This window comes from Oncorhynchus mykiss, chromosome 1, assembly GCF_057628025.1.
Source record: "Oncorhynchus mykiss isolate SJ-2025 chromosome 1, ASM5762802v1, whole genome shotgun sequence".
Classification (NCBI taxonomy): Eukaryota; Metazoa; Chordata; class Actinopteri; order Salmoniformes; family Salmonidae; genus Oncorhynchus; species Oncorhynchus mykiss.
The window spans coordinates 69,254,958-69,280,370 of record NC_143022.1 but is presented as its reverse complement, the minus strand read 5'-3'; the positions used below and the strand labels follow the sequence as shown (position 1 = coordinate 69,280,370).

Below are 25,413 nucleotides of genomic sequence, written 5' to 3'. Positions count from 1 at the left end.
GTTGGTTTATCCCTCTGTACTGGTACAGATCTACTTCTCACACCACTCCTCTCAGTATCCCTCCTCCCCCTTGTCCCATATTCATCTACTTTGTTCACTACTCTAACACTGGAAACCTCATCCTGCCTCTCTCGCACGGGACATTTCTGAACCCCAGTCCCATGGGCACCTCTACAATTAACACATGCTACACATTCATTTTGTCTCATGTAGGGTTGCAAAGGGTCGGAAACCTTTCGGTAAATTTCCGGAAGTTTCCATGGAAAGTTAAGCCCAGGAATTTTGCTTAAATTCATTAAAAAAAGTTAGCATATAACAGTGAACCTTTTTTTTGTGGTATACACATAAGGCAATTATAGGTCATGTGGCATATTTTGGTTAAACTATCCCCAATTCATGGAATTTCCACCCTCTGCATGCACAGTGCATTCTTCCATCACATGTGCAGTGCACTATTCCACCACATGTACAGCTGATTCTGAAGATCTTGCACACTAATGAGCTGCTATTGAGCCCACACTACTACACTGTCTGAACCAAGGACTACATGCTTTCGGGCAAGTTTTGATTACAATACTGGGTGGGGTGAATATATTTTATGACATACATTATTTTGTGTTAACTAGTAAATAGTAGCCTACAGTGAAGTGTTTAAACTTGTTAACAATTTCTGCTAGTTAGTTTTTGCTACCATGTGGGTTTTAGTTTGCTTGAGCCTGCTAACTGAGGAGTGTTAATTCACCTGTTTCCATACATGTTTCATTTTAAAACATGTATCTGACAAAGGAGTTGTTTAATCTTATGCTTAACCCTAAACATTCTGTATACTCCCCTTGTCCCAAGGGTCAAAATGACCCACCTTCACTAAACCCCTAAAATAAAGCAGCTTAATTGAATTTTAAACCCCAAATCTATTTTGTCATTCATTCATCACAAACTTTGTGAATATCTGGGTTTTCCCTCTTCACAATGCAGAAAGACTGCATTTAATCAGTGGACACCACTCATTTTTATTACAACACACCTGTTATAATTGTTTTCTTTACTAAAGTAGAGGTTTATTATTATTATTAGTATTATTATTATTATTATTGCTAAAGGTACTGTATAGGTGTAAACATGATTTTTTTTTTAGAAAGAGAGAGCCTAAGAAAGTAGCAGAAATGTGCAGAAAGTAGTTTTTAATCCATTTTATTGAAGGGAAACAATAGGTCTTGAACGTTTTTGGCAACATAGTGATATATTCTTATATACTGTACAATGAGGAATTCAACTATAAAATAATAGTCTTCTCCCATTTTTTTTAACCATTGCCCCCACCCACAAGGTTTATAAACAACAACAATAAATAAGATAATAGATACAAACAAAAACGCGAAGAACATAAATCAATTAACTCTAATTAGCACATGCAGGACAGTATGCAAGTGTGTGTGCATGGATTTGCAGATGTATTTCTCACATGTGCAGCAAGTAGTATTTATTTTACTGTCCTTCGGTTGGGGGCAGAATTGGCATCTCCTCTAGAGGTCGACCGACTATGATTTTTTCAACGCCGACACCGATTATTGGAGGACCAAAAAAAGCAGATACCGGCCAACTTTTTTTTATATATATATTTGTAATGACAATAACAACAATACTGAATGAACACTTTTATTTTAAATTAATATAATACATCAATCAATTTAGTCTCAAGTAAATCATGAAACATGTTAAATTTGGTTTAAATAATGCTAAAATACAGTGTAAAAAGTTCTCATGTTCTGAGCAAGAAAGTAAAAGTGCAATATGTGCCAAAGCTAACGTTTATGTTCCTTGCTCAGAACATATGAAAGCTGGTGGTTCCTTTTAACATGAGTCTTCAATATTCCCAGTTAAGATGTTTTAGGTTGTAGTTATTATAGGAATTATATGACTATTTCTCTCTATACCATTTGTATTTAATTTACCTTTGACTATTGGATGTTCTTATAGGTACTATAGGATTTCCAAACTAATCTCAGGAGTTCATAGGCTTGATGTCATAAACAGCGCTGTGCTTCAAGCATTGTGAAGAGCTGCTGGCAAACGCAGGAAAGTGCTGTTTGAATGAATGCTTATGAGCCTGCTGCTGCCTACCACCGCTCAGACTGCTATATCAAATCATAGACTTAATTATAATAAATAAACAGAAGTACAAACCTTAGTTTCCGGGTTTTAACATATTAATGACCTATCATTTTGAAAAGAAAACGTTTATTCTTTCAGTGAAATACGGAACCGTTCCGTATTTTATCGAACGGGTGGCAACCCTAAGTCTAAATATTGCTGTTACATTGCACAACCTTCAATGTTATGCCATAATTATGTAAAATTCTGGCAATTTTAATTACGGTCTTTGTTTGGAAGAAATGGTCTTCACACAGTTCGCAACAAGCTAGGCGGCCCAAACTATACCCTGACTCTGCTTGCACTGAGCGCAAGAGAAGTGACACAATTTCCCTAGTTAATATTGCCTGCTAACATGAATTTCTTTGAACTAAATATGCTGGTTTCAAAAAATATACTTCTGTGTATTGATTGTAAGAAAGACATTGATGATAATGGTTAGGTACATTGGTGCAACGATTGTGCTTTTTTCGCGAATGCGCTTTTGTTAAATCATCACCCGTTTGGTGAAGTAGGCTGTGATTCAATGATAAATTAACAGGCACCGCATTGATTATAATCAACGCAGGACAAGCTAGTTAAACTGGTAATATCATCAACCATGTGTAGTTAACCAGTGATTATGTTAAGATTGATTGTTTTTTCTAAGATAAGTTTAATGCTAGCTAGCAATTTACCTTGGCTCCTTGCTGCACTCGTGTAACAGGTGGTCTGCCTGCTACGCAGTCTCCTCATGGATTGCAATGTAATCGGCGTCCAAAAATGCCGATTACTGATAGTTATGAAAACTTGCAATCGGCCCTAATTAATAGGCCATGTCGATTTAATCGGTCAACCTCTAATCTCCTCCTCTTGCCTGCTGCAGCCTGGGGCAGGCAAGATCAGGACAAGATTTAGCCCCTTGAACAGCTTTCACAAGCGCTGCTGTGCAGGGGAGGTTCTTCCTTCTTTGGGTTACAAGTGCCTTTCCCAGCTGCTCTAAGAACATCCTCCTCTTGTTTCGCTTATCAGGCATCCAGGTAGGATTGATCTTGTTCCATTTCACAAAGGCATTTTATGAGGAGACATCAATGATGTTATGGAAGATGACCAGGGTCCAGTAGGCAGTCATCCTTCTGCAGCTGTAATTTCCAATCACTTTGCCCAGGTTGTCTACGCCTCCTTTGTTGTGGTTGTAGTCCAGGATGATGGCTGGCTCCCTGTCCTCACGATCACTGATCTCAGCCATTTTGTGCAGTGTGCTCAGGAGGACCACATTCTTGTTCCTCTTTGGGAGTGGTGGTGGGGGTGAAGGCAAACTTTGAGAAGGCCTCTCTCCCCCTTGTTGTGAGGAGTACAAGGGGAGCTCAGGCTTGTTCTTTTTAACTGTGCCAACCATGGTGATTTTCCTCTCCAGGAGCTGCTGGTTGAGTTCATAAGAGGGGAAGAAAGGTGCCCCCTTAGTCCGTCTGTCATATCAAGCACAACCCGCATCCCCTGGTTCTTCTCCGGGCTTCATCTGAAGATGCACCGTGCTCTGGGTTGTATTCTTCCCCATCTTCTTCTTCAGATACCTCCTATTCTAAATCATTGTTCTCTTGTTCCTCCTGGACACTGAAAAAATCTGATCAACAACCTGTTGGGCACTGAAACGTGCAGTCATGGCTTCAGCAAAGAGAGAACTGGGGGGACTGTCATCTGCAGCACCTTTATAGCCTCAGACTGCATTCCCCATTAGTAAACAATGCTTTGAAGACATTTTTATTTTGTCTGAAATTTTGTTTATTTTGTCTGTGAATTTGAGTCGTGGAGGGGAGATGCTGCACATTCACAAGAACGTTTTCGTTTCGAGTTCAATCAGTAGCACACAATTGTGTGTGTGATTTTTGTTTTGTTTTAATTGCCGAGTCAAAAATGACCCTAAAACAATCTTTTGTACCCTTGTCGTGTACAGCTTTCATGGAGATATGAACAAAGGCGATGATTCACTTTTTCTAATGTTGGGGTCAATCTAGAAAAAGTCATCAAATTTCTAGTTGGAAAAAATATCATTAAGGGGGTTGCTGTTTGACATAGGGGTAAAAAAAAATGACCCACCACTAAGACAACATAAGGGTGAACTATTTATCTGTACATGGAATTGTATTTGGGCCCCCCCCCCCCCCCAAAAAAAATCTAATCTTTACAGGAAAGTGCCACGGGCACTCTCTGATGTGTGGAGACATTTCACTGCAGCTAATGTAGAAGGAAAATATGTGTACATTTGCAAATACTGTGCCAAATCATATGTGAAGAATGCAACAAAGATGCAGAATCCTCTTTCTTGCCAAGTGCATACATTTCCGTCAACGCTCACAACAAGCAACCTCTGACAAAAGTCCCCCTCTACTTCTATTCGAGGTGAAAATTATGAATCCGACACCTTATCGATAGCAACAGCTCATGGTCCTTCTGGAATCAGAAGTTTTTTGACTCAATGAAGGCACATAGTCAGAGAAATGCTGATGAACGTCTTGCTCATGCTGTGTATGCAACTGGTATACCTCTGATGATCACAGGCAATGTGTATTGGAAGAGATTTCTGAATGTTCTTTGCCCAGCATACACCCCTCCAACCAGACATGCTTTATCTACTCATTTTCTGGATGCAGAGTTCAACAGAGGTCAAGTGAAGGTCAAGCAAATCATAGAGAAAGCAGACTGTATTGCAATCATCTTGGATGGGTGGTCGAAAGTTCATGGGCAAGGAATAATTAACTATATCATCTCCACCCCTCAACCAGTATTCTACAAGAGCACAGATACAAGGGACAACAGACACACCGGTCTCTACATTGCAGATGAGCTGAAGGCAGTCATCAATGACCTTGTGTAACAGTATAACTTTAGACCGTCCCCTCGCCCATACCCGGGCTCGAACCAGGGTCCCTCTGCACACATCAACAACAGTCACCCTCGAAGCATCGTTACCCATCACTCCACAAAAGCCGCGGCCCTTGCAGAGCAAGGGGAACCACTACTTCAAGGTCTCAGAGCAAGTGACGTCACCGATTGAAATGCTATTAGTGCGCACCACCACTAACTAGCTAGCCATTTCATATCGGTTACACTTGGACCACAGAAGGTGGTCCAGAACACGAAGGCTGCTTGGTCTAAAGGGGAGGAGTCCTACCCTCACACCCAATGGCGGTGCTGCTCATGCCTTGAATCTGCTCCTCAAGGACATCATGGCACTGAAAACAATGGATGCACTCTACAAGAGAGCCAAGGAAATGGTTAGGTATGTGAAGGGTCATTAAGTTATAGCAGCAATCTACCTCCCCAAGCAAAGTGAGAATAATAAGAGCACCACATTGAAGCTGCCCAGCAACACTTGTTGGGGTGGTGTTGTCATCATGTTTGACAGTCTCCTGGGGGGGAAGGAGTCTCTCCAAGAAATGGCCATATCACAGTCTGCCGATATGGACAGCCCCGTCAAGAGGATCCTCCTGAATGATGTATTTTGGGAGAGAGTGGTAAGCAGCCTGAAACTCCTGAAACCTATAGCAGTAGCCATTGCATGGATTGAGGGAGACAATGCCACCCTGTCAGATGTCAGAGAAGAAATCTGTACTGCCCTGTCCACTTCACTGTTGCTTCAAGCAGAGAAAAATGCAGTTCTGAAATACATCAAAAAGCGTGAAGACTTCTGCCTGATGCCCATACACGCCACAGCGTACATGTTGGACCGTAAGTATGCTGGCAAGAGCATCCTGTCTGGTGCAGAGATCAACAAGGCTTATGGTGTCATCACTACCTTGTCTCGCCACCTTGGTCTGGATGAGGGCAAGGTTCTTGGCAGTCTGGCGAAGTACACTTCCAAGCAAGGGCTTTGGGATGGAGATGCAATATGGCAGTCGTGCCAACATATCTCATCAGCCACCTGGTGGAAGGGACTTGCGGATCTGAGGCTCTTTCCTCTGTTGCCTCCATCACCATCCAAATCCCACCAACATCAGCCGCTTCAGAGCACAACTGGTCCTTGTTTGGGAACACACACACCATAGCATGCAACAGGCTGACCAATACAAGGGTTGAAAAATTGGAGCCTTCCTCAACATGGTTGGAAAGTGACTGTGAAGATGAGACCTCAGAGTCCGATGTTCAAGAGGTGGACATTGAAGAAGTTCAGGGAGAAGATGTGGAAGCCTGAGAGGAAGACAACCAAAGCTTTAGTTTCTAGACTATCATTTTATAGAGATGCCATGGATCATTGGGGGTCAATAAATATGACCTTTCTTTTGTTGTTCAGTGAAATCGTCCCATGTGAAAAGTCAACTCATTTAATTAAAGTTCAATTCGTAACTAAATTGTTTTTTACTTTCCTTCCTCTATTTTGTGAAGTGCACCAGCCCCTCCTGCAGCAAAGCACCCCCACAACATGATGCTGCCACCCTCGTGCTTCACGGTTGGGATGGTGTTCTTCAGCGTGCAAGCATCCCCCTTTTTCCTCCAAACATAACAATGGTCATTATGGCCAACAGTTCTATTTTTGTTTCATCAGACCAGAGGACATTTCTCCAAAAGGTATGATCTTTGTCCCCATGTGCAATTGCAAACCGTAGTCTGGCATTTTTATGGCGGTTTTGGAGCAGTGGCTTCTTCCTTGCTGAGCGGCCTTTTAGGTTATGTCGATATAGGACTCGTTTTACTGTGGACATAGATATCTTTCGTACCTGTTTCCTCCAGCCAACAGAGAATGAAACAGAGAATGTTACAATCTCTGATGTGTCTCTGGAAAGCAACCATTGCAACCCTCAGGGAGGAGCTCGTCTCCTTCCTGACAGCTGCGTGGTCCCATGGTGATTATACTTGGGTACTATTGTTTGTTCAGATGAACGTCGTACCTTCAGGCGTTTGGAAATTACTCCCAAGGATGAACCAGACTTACAATTTTGTTCTGAGGTCTTGGCTGATTTTCTTTTGATTTTCCCATGATGTCAAGCAAAGAGGCACTGAGTTGGAAGGTAGGCCTCTAAATACATCCACAGGTACACCACCTATTGACTCAAATGATGTCAGTTAGCCTAGCAGAAGCTTCTAAAGCAATGACATCATTTTATGGAATTTTCCAAGCAGTTTCAAGGCACAGTCAACTTAGTGTATGTAAACTTCTGACCCACTGGAATTGTGATACAGTGAATTATAAGTAAAATAATCTGTCTGTAAATAATTGTTGGAAAAATTACTTGTGTCATGCACAAAGTAGATGTCCTAACGGACTTGCCAAAACTCTAGTTTGTTAACAATACATTTGTGGAGTGGTTGAAAAATGAGTTTTAATGACTCCAACCTAAGTGTATGTAACCTTGTGACTTCAACTGTATGTTGATTTTTGGCCTGAACCAATCATAGACATTTATTCTTATGTTTCACTTGCTTCAGGATGGCGCCGACAGAGATGGTTGCCTCGCTTCACGTTCTTAGGAAACTATGCAGTATTTTGTTTTTTTATGTATTATTTCTTACACTGTTACCCCAGGAAATCTTAAGTCTTATTACATACAGCCGGGTAGAACTATTGGATATAAGAGCAACGTCAACTTACCAACATTACGACCAGGAATACAACTTTCCCACGGATCCTCTGTTTGGACCACCACCCAGGACAATGGATCGGATCCCAGTAGGCGACCCAAAACAACGGCGCCGCAGAAAGGGCAGACGGAGCGGTCTTCTGGTCAGGCTCCAAAGACGGGGACAACGCTCACCGCTCTCGAGTATACTACACACCAATGTCCAGTCTCTTGACAACAAGGTAGATGAAATTCAAGCAAGGGTTGCCTTCCAGAGACACATCAGAGATTGTAACATTCTCTGTTTCACGGAAACATGGCTCACTTGGGATACCTTATCAGAGTAGGTACAGCCACCCGGTTTCTTCACGCATCGCCCCGACAGAAACAGACATCTCTCTTGGTAAGAAGAAGGGTGTGGGTGTATGCCTTATAATTAAAGAGTCGTGGTGTGATCATAACAACATACAGGAACTCAAGTTCTTTTTGTTCACCTGACCTAGAATTCCTTACCATCAAATGACGACCGTATTATCTACCAAGAGAATTCTCTTCGATTATAATCTAAGCTGTGTATATCCCCCCCAAGCAGACACCTCGACTGCCCTGAAAGAACTTCATTGGACTCTATGTAAAATGGAAACCACATATCCCGAGGCTGCATTTATTGTAGCTGGATATTTTCACAAGGCTAATCTGAAAACAAGGCTCCATAAATTTTAGCAGTATATCGAATGTGCGACCCGGGCTGGCAAAATTCTGGATCATTACTACTCTTAACTTCCGCGACGCATACAAAGCCCTCCCTAGCCCACCTTTCCCTTCGCAAGGCAATCAAACAAGCTACGTGTCAGTATAGAGACAAAGTAGAGTCGCAATTCAACGGTTTAAACAGGAGACTATGTGACAGGGTCTACAGTCAATCCCGGATTAAAAAGAAAACCAGCCCCGTCGCTGACACCGACGTCTTGCTCCCAGACAAACTAAACAACTTCTTTGCTCACTTTGAGGACAGTACAGCACCACTGACTTGGCCCGCTACCAAAACCTGCGGGCTCTCCTTTACCGCAGCCAACTTGAGTAAAACATTTAAACATGTTAACCCTCGCCAGGCTGCCGGCACAGACGGCATCCCTAACCGCGTCCTCAGAGCATGCGCAGACCAGCTGGCTGGTGTGTTTACGGACATATTCAATCAATCCCTATCCAAGTCTGCTGTTCCCACATGCTTCAAGAGGGCCATTGCTCCTGTTCCCACGAAAGCTAAGGTAACTGAGCTAAACAACTATCGCCCCGTAGTACTCACTTCCGTCATCATGAAGTGGTTTGAGAGACTAGTCAAGGATCATGTCACCTCCACCCTACCTGACACCCTAGACCCACTCCAATTTGCTTACCGCCCCAATAGAGCCACAGACTACGCATCGCAATCGTAATCACACTGCCCTAACCCATCTGGACAAGATGAATACCTATGTAAGAATGCTGTTCACCGATTACAGCTCAGCATTTTACACAATAGTACTCTCCAAACTCGCCATTAAGCTCGAGACCCTGGGTCTCGACCCCGCCGGACCCCAGGTGGTGAGGGTAGGAAACAACATCTCCACCCCGCTGATCCTCAACACTGGGGCCCCACAAGGGTGTGTTCTCAGCTCTCTCCTGTACTCCCTGTTCACCCATGACTGCGTGGCCATGCACACCTCCAACTCAGTCATCAAGTTTGCAGACGACACTACAGTGGTAGGCTTGATTACCAACAACGATGAGACGGCCTACATGGAGGAGGTGAGGGCCCTCGTAGTGTGGTGTCAGAAAAATAACCTCACACTCAACATGAACAAAGCAAAGGAGTTGATCATGGACTTCAGGAAACAGCAGAGGGATCACCCCCCTATCCACATCGACGGGACAGTAGTGGAGTAGGTGGAAAGTTTTAAGTTCCTCAGTGTACACATCACGGACAAATTGAAATGGTCCACTCACACAGAGAGCGTGGTTAAGAAGGCGCAACAGACTGATAAACAGTTTCTATCTGAAGGCCATCACTGTTAAACAGCCATCACTAAAATTGAGTAGCTGCTGCCAACATACGGACTCAAATCTCTAGCCACAAAATTGTGTGTAATAAATGTATCATTAGTCACTTTAAACAATGGCACTTTATATAATGTTTACATACCCTACATTACTCATCTCATATGTATATACTGTACTCTATACCTTCTACTGCATCTTGCCTATGCTGTTCAGCCATCGCTCATCCATATATTTATATGTACATATTCTTATTCATTCCTTTACACTTGTGTGTATAAGGTAGTTGTGAAATTGTTAGATTACTTGTTAGATATTACTGCAAGGTCAGAACTAGAAGCACAAGCATTTCGCTGCACTCACATTAACATCTGCTAACCATGTGTATGTGACCAATAACATTTGATTTCATTTGATGTGTGGAGGGCAAAGTACAGAACACCATAGTAGAGTAGAGTAAAGTACAGTTTCAGACTTTTTCTAAGACCCCTTTTCTGTCTGTTTGCTTATTCCTAATATTTAGGATAGAGAATGTATTTTAAATATGCATATAAAAATATAGACTCATATCTTTTCATTTGACACCAGATTTGACATACTCCTATGAACTTCACATGCTGGTGCTCATGGGTCCTTTACGTGGAAATTACCTTAGTAGTGTATCACAATTTACATATGTTGCAATTGTTGATGTGTGTAGGTTTCCAGTAGGTGTTCTGTACCATCAGTGTATGGCTGTGTGCTGTATACAATGTAGCTTTTAAAGTAGCTAGGTATCCTGAGTGGTTGAGGGTGTAGGTACTCTGTTGTACCATGAGTGCGTGGTTGCGTTAGCTGGCAGGTCGTCATGGCTCCCGCAGTCTGAGGGTCCAGTGCCAGTCTAATTGCAAACAGGGCAGTGAGGAATGTGGGCGAAGCTGCCAAGGGCCAGGAGTGGTGGGCGTAGCACGGCGAGGCAAGGAGGGCCCCTACTACACCCCCTCCCACCCATATCTGCTGCTGGGGTACCAGAGGGGGTCAGGGAGTTTGGGCTTAACACTACTGAACAGGGGCTTAGAATAACACAACAGTATCAGCTATGTCTACCTCCTACACACACACACACACACACACATTTCACATTTCAAGCATAGTCGAGCCTCGAATAACCCCAACATTAGATACCCCTTGCGCACAGCTCATCAAACTGCGTGTTTCATACTCTACCCTGTTGGGATGTCGCACATCAATACATACCTTCTGCCAACTCTGTTAACACAGATTTAGAGAGTGGCTGGGTGCCCGAAGGGAGCTGCACACTAGTGAACCAAGGCTGAGAGTCATGAGGGCAAGATGCTGATTAGCTCTACATTACCTTCCATTGTCGTTCCTGGTAGCAGTCACTCTGTTTCGCTGCGTCGTTCATTTAATGTGTCGTACTGCAGCATATTATGCGGCGTCGTGTTGGGTTGTATAACACTGTGTATATTATATAATGCTGTTATGCTTGGCTTGCTGTCTGTCAACGTGTGGAATCCTGCAAGACAGGCAGACCGACAGACATGTGGCTGGCCTCCTAAGTGCGTGTCCCAGTCTGTCCAACACGTTGCTCTGTGGTTTTCAACACACATTCCTCCCCTTCCCCTCTCCTCCCACTCTTCCTCCCTTCATCCTTCTCTCCTGCGACCCTAACCTCTGACCCCTTTCCTTCCTTAGAGAGCCGCCATGTATCTGCCTCAGACACCACCTGTCTGTCTCTCTGTGTCTCTTTTCATCTCTCTCGCCTTTCTTCACTCCCCCCTGTTTTTCCTCACACCGTCTAGTATGTGATTTCTCCTTTGTTTTATGTGCATTATTACTGTCTGAAACACGCACAAGTGTAAACACTGGTTGCTGACTTCAATTTGAAAAAGAAACAGGTTCACTCTCACACATAAATGGTAGTATACAGTACCTTATCCATGGGGTAGTTGATGGACGTCAGTGCCGTGACTCCATGCCAGGTGCTTCCTCCTCTGCGCTCGAGTGTGTCACTTGAAAGGGCGCCATGACACTTCATTGAACCAAGGCACTGCACTCTGTCCTCTTATAATGCAGCCTGGGTGGGAGATAGTGAAACTGGCACCGCTCCCTGGGGCCACATAGAGCCAGAATAGAGCCCGCAGGTTGGGTAACTCATCAGACTGGCACTGGCAGTGATTTCCTCTTAAGTAACACGATGTTACCGAGGAAGATTAGCAGATAGTATTTTATTCCTCCGGTATGCCCCGACTTGCCCCGTTGGAAAAACCATTAGGCAGATTAAGACGCGTCGATGAGGGAGAGCAGGAGAGAAAAGAGGAGGAGAGAGGGCGAATCAGGAGAGAGAAAATAACAAGAACGCTAGAAGAATTGGTTTTAAAGTGGAAGAGATGGGGTAGTTTAGCGTTTTTCAGCGCCTTTGCCTGTTTTTTACCCAACCAAATTCTAATTTGAGGTATTTAAAATCTGTCACTAGTACATATATATGCCCCTGTGGCTATAGGACCTTTCCTCCTGTAACTTCTCCAGACTCCTAGCAGACACCCGTAGCCTTCTGTTAATTGTGCTAACACTAGTTAGCATTGGCTTGCAAAACTACCTCGAACTTCCTTCATTCTGGACACAGAGACATAAAAATTGTATCCACGATTTCATCTGCCTCTGGGGAAGTAGATTGAAAGGCATCATTGCCAAAAATCCCCAAATCTCCCTTTAACTCTGAGGACTGAAGAGGCTGTTTTGACACCACCCCTTAAGACGTCCCTGTTTCAGAACTCTGTTTTAGCCTCCAACATGGTGAAGAGTTTTGTTTTGAGAGAGTAGTCGAGTACCGTAAGTGTTCTGATTGCAGCGTTTCAGTTTTAAGTGTGTCAGGCCCTGTCTGCTTTCCTGCCACCCTCCTCTTTCCTGTCAGCTCTATTTTGGTGACTCCACTGCAATTCCTCTCTACACAGGGTGTAACATCTAGGTTTCATCTCCCTTCAGATGGCAGTTAACGCGCGTGCCACACCAGGGGTTTTCAGTAGAGAGCAGGAAGACATATTTTCATTTTTCTTTGGGGGGGGGTTGTGTTCCATGTTTGAGGGGCCTCACAGGCTGACTTGTCTTGACTGTGCTTAGGTATGAGATAAAATGTCCCCTCCCTAGAACTCTGTTCTTGGCTTTTGACCTCACAACAGTTTACTTGTCTGTCACTGTGCTAATGTCATTTGTATTGACAACTGTTAAAGCTCATTGCGTATTTTGAGGACAACTTCAGTGTCACAGTTGGCTACCTCACCTTTCACACTGCTGAAACGGGTCCCTTCCTCCTATCACCTGCTTTCGCCATACATCTTGTGTGAACCCTTACCCCTGGGGTAGGCAACTAGATTCAGCCGCGGGTCGATTGTTTTTCGGAGCGAATGGCTGGGGGGCTGGAAAATAATTATAATTTGTACACTGCAAATTGACCACTAAGCCAAAAAATGTATTATTTTCAAATACAGTCATTTCATACCTTGATTACATTGAGACATGAACAAATGTCTATTTTTTTTTATTTGGGGAAATACTTGGCAACCAGATTTCCTAAATTAAACAGATTTCTAGCTGAATTCCCGGTGATCTGACAAACTTTTGGGGGCCTTGTGGAAAGCTTGTGGAAAGGAAAGGAGTGGGCGTGTGGAAAGGAGTGGGCGTGTGGAAAGGAGTGGGCGTGTGGAAAGGAGTGGGCGTGTGGAAAGGAGTGGGCGTGTGGAAAGGAGTGGGCGTGTGGAAAGGAGTGGGCGTGTGGAAAGGAGTGGGCGTGTGGAAAGGAGTGGGCGTGTGGAACGGAGTGGGCGTGCGGAAAGGAGTGGGCGTGTGCAAAGGAGTGGGCGTGTGCAAAGGAGTGGGCGTGTGGAAAGGAGTGGGCGTGTGGAAAGCGTCTGCTATATGTCAGACAGTTTTGATTGAGCCGTGTTTTTCCCCTTCCATTTCTTACCATGCAACTGCCGTACATTGAGCTACTGTCCGCAAGAGTTTGGACTTCTGTTTTTAAGCCAGAGGATGAGTCTGAGTCGTATTTAATTGTTAGTTTTACACAAATAATTGTACATTTTCAGTTGTAAAACTGACGATTGTTTATTTGTTATGTTTCGTGCGTTGTATGCGAGTGTTTACTGCAACTGTTACCCTAAGTAGCTACTAGGTAGCTACTTCCCACGCCGATGCCGGACAGTAGTGCTTCGGGAGCAAAGGGCACTGTGTCCTGGTGTTGTTGCCATTCATTCCCTCCCCATTGAGTAGTAGACTATGTATCATCAAGGTGACATCTACATGGTGAACAATATTATTTATTGTGTAGGCTGCTATCCTACTAATAAAACAATGTAAGATACAAAAAATTGCCACATAGCTACCGCAGTAGTACAGCCCTTTCAGCCTCGCAAAACGATATCGAGTGGCAACAAATCTGCCCACGTAGCTGATCCACTTTCTGTACACCCACTCCTTACGACACGCCCACTCCTTTCCACACGCCCACTCCTTACGACACGCCCATACTCTGGTCGCCATATTGGGCTTCAGCTACCCGTACTGGACTTTACTGCCCACACCATGAGTCATTGTAGAGCCCATTGTAGATGTACAGTATGGTGGCAATGGCTTCTCCTCGTTCCCCCCCCCCCCCCCCCCCTCATCTCTTCCTCCTGGCTAGTCACCAGTCCCCTTTCTGTTTAGGGTTTTCCTTCCAACTTGGTAGAGTGCTGCCTTGAAATAATTCGCTGTTTCGCTCGCTCCCTTTCTCGATCGTTCTCTCTCGCTCTGCCTTTCTCTAACAGTGGAGATTAAAATGGTTCACTCTGGTTGAAATCCCTGCCATATCGGCTGGGACCTGCTCTCCCTCTGAGCCTCAGGTTTAAACTATAATAATAATACAAGCACAGGGCAGAGGGTCCAGTTTCAACTGTCTGCAATGCAGCCAGCAGGAGTAGCCTGTGCACACATGTGCAGTCTTTAAAGAGCCTCGTGCACATCAACAGAATACCTATCTACGTACATGCGGCACACTGTTCCATCCAAACTTTGCTAAAATCTTAGTGAGAATGTGTGTTTAACAGAATGTGTATTTCTACCATTGTGCTCTCTGTTTCCACCTCAGGCCCAGTGTTTTGGCTGTGCTCCTGCAGTCATGTGTGGAACAGTGGGTTTCATTTCGACCAGACCAGGTGCTGATCATGGAGTTTAGATTAGACGGTTAAATTATAATATTTGTTTTCCATCTCAACAATGAACATTTCTATCGTTCTATAGCCATAGACTACACTGTAGGTCAGCCATAGAAGACCATTGTCATTCTAGAGGGATGTTATAACCTTGACGTAAGTATTCGTGTTGTCACGATATACGAGAATTCTGACTTGGATAACCAGGTTTAGTATCGTGATACTCGACACCATCATGATACTCGATTCCAAAACAATACTTTTTCTTTTTGGGGTATCATCTAAAGTCCCAGAATGGCACTTGATCCAGACAGACTCCTCTTACTGCTCTGTTCAATTGCTGGCCGTATTTTGAGTTCAATATCATCACATTTGAACATTTTTATGTCAATTCTTTTGAGACAGCAATGTATGCATTAATGAATCAATCATACGGTCAATTTGACTTTGTTTTTACCAAACTGGGTAAATCAAAATGTAGCCTAGGACTCTTCGCAATACAGATGCATGGGATGTTATTCAAAAGGAGCGGGTGCATGCATTGAGTTGAGCGCATTTTTAGCTGATATCATGGGGCTACAGATGACAAACTATCCCTTCTATTTAGGATTTATTTTATTGGCAACTGCTAGGAGAACGTATTATTTTATTGCACTGATCGACAGCATTTGCGTAGAAGAAGCAGTCTCTTTTTTTTTCAATTGTGCGCTGTCTCTTTAAGATAGCGATGACATCATTTGTGAGGCAGATCGTGTGGCTGTGTAATCTGACTTGGCGAGTAAAGTTGGTCACGCTTGCGCAGTCCCGTTCCTCTTTCTCTTGGAAGTGCTCTTAATCTGGCACACCATGGCAGACCCCAAACTTGACTTCACCACTGGAGATTCTGGCGCCTCCACCCCCATTCCTGCCCTGCGAAAGAACCTCTTTGTGCTGCTGAAGGGACACCCCTGCAAGATTGTGGAAATGTCCAACTCCAAGACCGGAAAGCACAGACACGCCAAGGTTTAACACGATGGGCATTGACATCTTCACCAACAAGAAGTATGAGGACTTGTGTCCCTCCACCCACAATGTGGATGTGCCCCACGTCGAGATAAACGATTTCCAGCTGTTGAACATCACTGACGGGTTCATGTCCCTCATGAGTGACAATGGCGAGTGATTCAGACCTGGGCAAGGAAATAGAGCAGAGGTTTGCCACCTTTGAGGATATCATGGTCTCCGTGCTGTCCGCTATGGGGGAGGAGCATGCGGTGGCGGTTAAGCAAATGACCGGCAAATAGAAAGGCTTGACTGCCAAGGCATCAAACTCCACCCACAATCAGGTTCGACCATGTGTATTGGTTCTATATGCTACGGCCTTCACAGAAAACCTCAATCATTCTGTTTTGATTATTCCTTTCTTTAGTTTCTCTCTCCGATGCTGTGCCGGACTGTCCCACCGTTATTGCGGCTCGTTCACTGTGTTGGATGGCATTCTGCTGGATCACTAAGATATTGTTTAGTTATACATAATCTACTAAATAAAGAAAAGTACTTTTTGAAAAGAATGATTTTCTTTTTTTAAACTTCTTCCTCATTCCTCTGTTTGTTTTTGCCTTTCAGATGTCTTGGTCTTATCACATACATTCCCTGAATGTTTAAAATAATAATGATGTGTGTCCCGGGTGGCGCAGTGGTCTAAGGCATTGCATTGCATTGCCAGCTGTGCCACCAGAGACTCTGGGTTCGAGCCCAGGCTCTGTGGCAGCCGGCCGCGACCGGGAGGTCCATGGGGCGACGCACAATTGGGTGCACGGTGTCTCTGACACATTGGTGCAGCTGGCTTCCGGGTTGGATGCGTGCTGTGTTAAGAAGCAGTGCGGCTTGGTTAGGTTGTGTTTCAGAGGATGTGTGGCTCTTGACCTTTGTCTCTCCTGAGCCCCGTATGGGAGTTGTAGCGATGAGACAAGATACTAACAATTGGATACCATGAAATTGGGGAGAAAAAGAGGGTAAAAAATATATAAATAATAATAATCCGGAACAACAACAAAAAATAGAAGAATAATATACTGTATATTCTTTATAGGACTTTGTCTCTCTGAAATCTAATGAATGTGTTTTTGGCGGCGAGGGAGACGTGAATGAATAACGTTTTTTGGTGACTAACAGCTTCGCCATCGGCATGTTTAGAGACCTAACGAGGGGCCCAGACAGCTCCAGAAACCAATGAGTTAGTGGAGCAGGAACTATTCTCTTCGCGCTATAATGTCACCTCTACGCGCTCTCCTCTCCCCCTCTTTCCTCCTCCTCGTTCTCTCTCTACGTCCACAGGAGCCTTATTGCTATCGGCATTCATGGGGTTAAAGCTCTGTGAGCCAACAGCAGCAGCGCAGCTCAGCTTTAGCCACTCCCTGAGCCAGCCAAGGATTTTTGTAAAAAAATTAAAAATCTCGATCTCCTCCTCCTGCCTCACTCTCTCGCTCACTCATTCGCTCTGGGCTTTGTGTGAGCGCGCAGCGGTGGCACTGTGTGTGAGTGTACGCCAGAGAGAGCAGACACAAACGAGAGAGAAGTAAGAGGGAGACTAAAAAGCATTCTGTTTGCACACAGACAACCAGAAATCCTTCTGACTGCAGTCGAGGAAGACCTGATCGAAAGGAAGAAGGAAAGGAAATAGACTCTAGAAAAAGAGAGAGAGAGAGAGAGGAAAAACAGGACTGCCTGAGACTACGAGAAGAATAGTCTACCACACACACACACACACACACACACACACACACACTTATACACAGTCACAAACACAGCAGGCGTGTAGCAGCGAGGCAAGGGTACTCACTCACACACTCTCGGGACAGTTAAAAAAAAAAGGCAGGAAGCTGCCTGGATCTTGTCAAGGGAGAGGTGTGTGTATCCGTCTGCGGGGGTGTGTGTGTGTTTGTCTGCAGTGAGAAGAGAATGGAGGAGGGCTTGTTGTCTGTGGCCCCAGCATGCAACTCTACAACCACCAACGCCTTGCTCAACAACCACTGTGCCGGTAATGTACTGTACTATAACCGTAGAATTGCTTTCAGTACTGTTCCAGAGATATGTTTGGAGGTTAATGGAGTGCCAGCTCCATGTGGTTCATTGGCGTGTGTGTGTGCCCTCTATGGGGTTTCCCCCAGCTATGCACTTGAAGTGGAGTTTGCTGCAGAATCTCTCTACTGCAATACCATCTGTGTGGTTTACCAGAAATTGCATGCAAGTGGTTTTAACAGACAATACCTTTGACTTTCTTAGCTTGTGTGGGTCATAGTGAAACTATAGAAGTAGGTAGGTAGATAGTTGTATAATGTAGATGACTGTGAAAGAGAATAGCCCATTTTACGACCCGCTGTAGTTCCCCTGTGTGTGAGGCTGGTTTACCGGTCTCTGTGATTGGCTGCTCATTCATACGATTTCTCTGCAACCCCCTATTGTCTGTGTTTGGACCAGTATGACCTTTCTCCAATCCATTCAATATTTATTCAGAGAGCACACCCCAGTGAGGCTGCTTCTGATTGATTGAGGACCGGTCTGAGGAAGTAGAGCCATCTAGATGTCTGTCTTCATAGCAGGGAGGATATGAATCTGAGAGAGAAGAGTGAGAGAGTGAGAGAACACGTGGCTGTAGATGGAGTGTGACTGAGTTAGGTGGAGAGAAGGAGGGGAGTGTCATAGATCATAGCGCTGTGTCCGGGGTTGTGGAGTAACGGATTACATGTAAGGGATTACAACAAAGCGGTAACTGTAATCCGTTACCAGCGAAAAATATCGTAATCAGATTAGATACTTTTGAAAAACTAGATAATTACTTTGAGGATTACTTTTAAATTCAGAAAGGATGTTTTCTCAATGGCGTTCAATCAGCATTGGAAAAAAGGTGCAAGTTTAAGTTTGTTCCACCTCAGCGAGTCTGACCACAAGTCAGAGACCACTATGATGACACACCAAATGTGCTTGATGGATCGCGTGAAAGAGCAGGAATAAATAGGCTTTTTTAGGCTACATTCCAAGCTATGTCTTCCAATGGTCTCGGCATCCAAAGATGATCCTATTTGAATAAACGCTTGGAAGTAAGGATAACAGCAGTGGTGTAGTCTACGGCGATCAGTTATGATTGATATCTACTTAGCGCATTGATGTGAATCACACTGCTGCTCTCTCATTTAGCTATTTGCGGATTGTGGTTGTTGTGGATGGCTGTTCACAAATCTAAATGTGTATTTGAACCCAATGGTTGAATTCAAGAAGTTTAAGCTGCCTATCTATCGTTGTTTTTGAAACCAGTGGACAGCCAGTGTAAAATGCGCTCTTCAACAGCTGCGTAGTGCGGATCCCAGCCTATGAAATAAAAGTGGGGCTTTTATTTCTCAATCTAATTCATGCTGATAAAATCAATAGTCCTAATGGACACATGCTCAAACTTGCACACTTTTGATAGACTTAAAGGCACAATTTGTATTTGTTACATCCATTTTTTTTACATGACGAATTTCAGGCACCTACCCATACAAGGGTTTTTCTTTATTTTTTAAACTATTTTCTACATTGTAGAATAATAGTGAAAACATCAACACTATGAAATAACAAATGGAACCATGTAGGAACCAAAAAAAGTGTGCAAAGCTTTCATCAAGACAAAGGGTGGCTACTTTGAAGAATCTCAGATATAAAATATATTTTGATTTGTTTAACACTTTTTTTGGTTACTTACTACATGATTCCATGTGTTATTTCATAGTTTTGATGTCTTCGCTATTATTCTACAATGTATAAAATAGTGACAATAAGGGGAAGAAAACCCTTGAATGATTGGGCGTTATAAAACTTTTGAATGTTACTGTATATATACAGTTGAAGTCGGAAGTTTTACATACACCTTAGCCAAATACATTTAAACTCAGTTTGTCACAATTCCTGACATTTAATCCTAGTAAAAATTCCCTGTCTTAGGTCAGTTAGGATCACCACTTTACTTTAAGAATGTGAAATGTCAGAATAATAGTAGAGAGAAGGATTGATTTCAGCTTTTATTTATTTCATCACATTCCCAGTGGGTCAGAAGTTTATATACACTCAATTAGTATTTGGTAGAATTGCCTTTAAATTGTTTAACTTGGGTCAAACGTTTCGGGTAGCCTTCCGCAAGATTCCCACAATAAGTTGGGTGAATTTTGGCCCATTCTTCCTGACAGAGCTGGTGTAACTGAGTCAGGTTTGTAGGCCTCCTTGCTCGCACACACTTATTCAGTTCTGCCCACAAATTTTCTATTTGGATTGAGGTCACGGCTTTGTGATGGCCACTCCAATACCTTGACTTTGTTGTCCTTAAGCCATTTTGCCACAACTTTGGAAGTATGCTTGAGGTCATTGTCCATTTGGAGTACCCATTTGGGACCAAGCCTTAACTTCCCCATGTGCAGTTGCTAACCGTAGTCTGGCATTTTTTTATGGCGGTTTTGGAGCCGTGACTTCTTCCTTGCTGAGCAGCCTTTCAGGTTTTGTCGATGCCTTTTCAGGTTATGTCAATGCCTTTCTTAAAATCAATACACAGAAGTATATATTTTTAAACCTGCATATTTAGCTAAAAGAAATCCAGGTTAGCAGGCAATATTAACCAGGTGAAATTGTGTCACTTCTATTGTGTTCATTGCACGCAGAGTCAGGGTATATGCAACAGTTTGGGCCGCCTAATTTGCCAGAATTTTACGTAATTATGACATGACATTGAAGGTTGTGCAATGTAACAGGAATATTTAGACTTATGGATGCCACCCGTTAGATCAAATACGGAAAGGTTCCGTATTTCACTGAAAGAATAAACGTCTTGTTTTTGAGATGATAGTGTCCGGATTCGACCAAATTTATGACCCAAGGCTCGTATTTCTGTGTGTTATTTTGTTATAATTAAGGCTATGATTTGATAGAGCAGTCTGACTGAGCGATAGTAGGCACCAGCAGGCTCGTAAGCCTTCATTCAAACAGCACTTTCGTGCTTTTTGCCAGCAACTCTTCGTTTTGCTTCAATTATTGTGCTGTTTATGACTTCAAGCCTATCAACTCCCGAGATTAGGCTGGTGTAACCGATGTGAAATGGCCAGCTAGTTAGCGGGGTGCGCGCTAATAGCGTTTCAAACGTCACTCGCTCTGAGATGTGGAATAGTTATTCCCCTTGCTCTGCATGGGTAACGATGCTTCGAGTATGGCTGTTGTTGATTTGTACCTGGTTCGAGCCCAGGTAGGGGCGAGGAGAGGGACGGAAGCTATACTGTTACACTGGCAATACTAAAGTCCCTATAAGAACATCCAATAGTCAAAGGTATATGAAATACAAATGGTATAGAGAGAAATAGTCTATAATTCCTATAATAACTACAACCTAAAACTTCTTACCTGGGAATGTTAAAGACTCATGTTAAAAGGAACCACCAGCTTTCATATGTTCTCATGTTCTGAGCAAGGAACTTAAACGTTAGCTTTCTTACATGGCACATATTTCACTTTTACTTTCTTCTCCAACACTTTGTTTTTGCATTATTTATACCAAATTGAACATGTTTCATTATTTATTTAAGCCTATTGATTTTATTGATGTATTATATTAAGTTAAAATAAGTGTTCATTCAGTATTGTTATAATACTGTGGCTCTAGAAGGTTCTCAGGCTGGGAAACAGCCTCGTTCATTTGCAATAACTTCAATTCATTTTGAACATCGCAAAAAAAATGACATTTAGAAAAGTCCTAGAATCACAAGAATAGGTGCATTGAAACCGCCTTGGCCCATAGAGACATATCCTAAAGTTTCTGTCCAATAGCTCTTTCAGGGACCCCGTAGCAACGCCCAGAAAAAGTGAATTTTCAGCACTAATTAAGGTCGCTGCTCAGTCTCCGAATGACTTATCGACCCAAAGCTTATTTTTGAAGGTTTTTTAATGGTTTTAACAGAAGGTGCTGTGAATTGTTGGCCTGCTCTGAAATATGTGATAGTTGGCTTCTAAAAGAGTTGGACCAAGTGAGTTTGGTGTCAGTATGCATAAGTTTGGTGTCAGTATGTATAAGTTTGGTGTCAGTATGATATCTTATTGACTGATGGCTGAGTTGGTGGCAGTATAATATATTGGCATTGTACATTTCATATTGCAAATGGACAGTGTACCTTTCCAATGCTTTTAATGATGGATATACCATCACCAAATGGACAGGCTGAAATCAACACCACGAGCAAAGGAGAGGAACCACTATCACTGCTCGTCCATCCCGAGTTTAATGAGCCAGTCAATTGGGCATTTCTGCAGTATATTAGACCATGTCCAATTCGTGATGGTAAATGCCCATTGTAAGACATTGCAAATGGACAGTTTACATTTGTCCATTTCCAGTGTATTTAATGAGGGATATTCCATCACCAAATGGACAGGCTGAAATCAACATCAATGATAAATTCTTACTTCCTATGATCAAACATGACAAATGTACCTTCTAGGTTGGTTTAGGGCTTAACATAGTGATGTATATATATATATCATTTGGTCAGTATAAATTCGATTTGGACATTTCTTATGCCATTTGGACATTGTTCACTGACTTTTGGGTTCGGAAGCTGACTTCCTATGATCATATATGGCAAATGGACATTTGCGTTTGCGAAAAAAGCACATTCGTTGCACAAATGTACCTAACCATTAACATCAATGCCTTTCTTAAAATCACAGAAGTATATTTTTTACACCTGCATATTTAGTTAAAATAAATGCATGTTAGCAGGCAATATTAACTAGGAAAATTGTGTCATTTCTCTTGCGTTCATGGCAAGCAGAGTCAGGGTATATGCAACAGTTTGAGCCACCTGGCTCGTTGCAAGCTGTTTCTTCCAAACAAAGACAGTAATTCATTTGCCAGAATTTTACATAATTATGACATAACATTGAAGGTTGTGCAATGTAACAGCAATATTTAGACTAAGGATTTCCACACGTTCTACAAAATACGGAATGGTTCCGTATTTCACTGATTTGACTATATTAATGATCAAAGGCTCGTATTTCTGTGTGTTTATTATAATTAAGGCTATGATTTTATATTTTATAGAGCAGTCTGACTGAGCGGTGGTAGGCAGCAGCAGGCTCGTAAGCATTCATTCAAACAGCACTTTACTGCGTTTGCGAGCAGCTCTTTGCAATGCTTGAGGCACAGCGCTTTTTATGACTTCAAGCCTATCAACTCCCGAGATTAGGCTGGCAATACTAAAGTGCCAATAAGAAAATTCAATAGTCAAAGGTATATGAAATACAAATGGTATAGAGAGAAATAGTTGACACGTCATTATTCCTATAATAACTACAACCTAAAACTTCTTAACTGGGAATATTGAAGAAATGGGAATATTGAACCACCAGCTTTCATATGTTCTTATGTTCTAAGCAAGGAACTTAAACGTTAGCTTTTTTACATGGCACATATTGCACTTTTACTTTCTTCTCCAACACTGTGTTTTTGCATTATTTAAACCAAACTGAACATGTTTCTTTATTTATTTGAGACTAAATAGATTATATTGATGTATTATATTAAGTTAAAATAAGGGTTCATTGTTCATTCAGTATTGTTGTAATTGTCATTATTACAAATATATAAAAATCTGCCGATTTAATCGGTATCGGCTTTTTTTGGTCCTCCAATAATCGGTATTGGCGTTGAAAAATCATAATCAACCTCCTGGGTGGCGCAGTGGTTAAGGGCGCTGTACTGCAGTGCCAGCTGTGCCATCAGAGACTCTGGGTTTGCGCCCAGACTCTGTCGTAACCGGCCGCGACCGGGAGGTCATTGGGGCGACGCACAATTGGCTTAGCGTCGTCCGGGTTAGGGAGGGCTTGGCCGGTAGGGATGTCCTTGTCTCATCGCGCACCAGCGACTCCTGTGGCGCGGGCCGGGCGCAGTGCGCGCTAACCAAGGTTGCCAGGTGCACAGTGTTTCCTCTGACACATTGGTGCAGCTGGTTTCCGGGTTGGATGCGTGCTGTGTTAAGAAGCAGTGCGGCTTGGTTGGGTTGTGTATCGGAGGACGCATGACTTTCAACCTTCGTCTCTCCTGAGCCCGTACGGGAGTTGTAGCGATGAGACAAGATAGTAGCTACTACAACAATTGGATACCACGAAATTGGGAAGAAAAAGGGGTAAAAGTAAAAAAATATATAAAAAAATCATAATCGGTCGACCTCTACACCTCACCACACCACACTGACCAAAAAGTTATTTTGTTTACATTTACGTATGTCCCTGTTACCAGTAAAACATAATCAAAACCTATTTCTTCAACTTGCTGTGCTGTTTTGTTGTTCATTTGTTCAGTCGTTTCATTCTCAACCAGGAATTCATCATACATGTCAAGCAGTGAAGTTTCAGCTCTGTCTGTCCGTGGCCTCTTCCTTGGTGCACTGTGTCCGTTTCCATCTGGTCCAGCTGTGTATGTAACATTTCACGTAAACCCTGTTTTTTGTCTGCATCGAAGTAGCCGTCCTTGTACCTAGTCTCGAGCATGGTGGTGACACAGTAAAGAGAGAATGCCAACGAATTGCTTGTTCACAGCCTGTGTCGGCAGTTTTGTGGAGCAGGCATTTCAATGCCATGACAGAGGTTATCACGTCTGCTGCAGGCGCAGTTGATGAGCTTATTTCTAGAGTCAGTTGTTCGAATGGAGCTAGCTAGTGTGTTCATCTTTCCAAGTTTCAAACATGCTCTCAAATGCCATTGAAATGGAAGCAGCGGTATGACAACCAGCACATTTATGAGCATGAAATACAACTTTCCTCAGTACAAAATCCTCTACGACTCACTGTGCTGTCAGACTCAGCATGCTCATGGGGCTGATATCGCTGGTCCAAATGGCAGTCGTGAAGCTAATAGCAGTGACGCTATTACTGAGTAACTCCGGTAGGGAAACATTTGAAGAATAGCGCACTTGGTGCACTCGCACGTGTGTACTGTTGCTCTACCAGTCGGCGAAGGCCAACATCACCCACGACAAAGAACGGTTGATTGTCAAGGGCAATGAATTCCATTATCTTGGCGTTAATGGATTTCGACCTTTGAGTTGTCTGGCTGAAATTGACTTACTCTTTCAAATGACTGCTCGACTTGTTGACTGCTCGATCCTCACAGCAGACATTGTGGGCTAGTTTAGGAATGCTGCATCTACCTACGTTATATACAGTGCCTTGCAAAAGTATTCGGCCCCCTTGAACTTTGCGACCTTTTGCCACATTTCAGGCTTCAAACATAAAGATATAAAACTGTATTTTTTTGTGAAGAATCAACAACAAGTGGGACACAATCATGAAGTGGAACGACATTTACTGGATATTTCAAACTTTTTTAACAAATCAAAAACTGAAAAATTGGGCGTGCAAAATTATTCAGCCCCCTTCAGTTAATACTTTGTAGCGCCACCTTTTGCTGCGATTACAGCTGTAAGTCGCTTGGGGTATGTCTCTATCAGT

At 43.1% G+C, this 25,413-nt stretch overlaps 1 protein-coding gene and 1 pseudogene across 8 annotated transcripts in view; both read left to right on the top strand.

The window, feature by feature from the left end:
- LOC110527186 (echinoderm microtubule-associated protein-like 4) overlaps positions 1 to 25,413 on the top strand; it is a 116,705-nt gene that overhangs the window by 36,829 nt on the left and 54,463 nt on the right. For 4 of the 8 annotated variants that reach the window (XM_090237686.1, XM_036983014.2, XM_036983007.2 and 1 more), the window contains exon 1: positions 17,409 to 17,930. The exons of the other annotated variants lie outside the window; for them this stretch is intronic. In XM_090237686.1, the coding sequence (XP_090093812.1) occupies positions 17,852 to 17,930 (79 nt within the window). In that variant the 5' untranslated portion in view covers positions 17,409 to 17,851. Of the gene's footprint in view, positions 1 to 17,408; positions 17,931 to 25,413 lie in introns of those variants that run through there. 8 annotated transcript variants of the gene reach the window in all.
- LOC110527194 (eukaryotic translation initiation factor 5A-1 pseudogene) lies at positions 15,549 to 16,325 on the top strand (annotated as a pseudogene).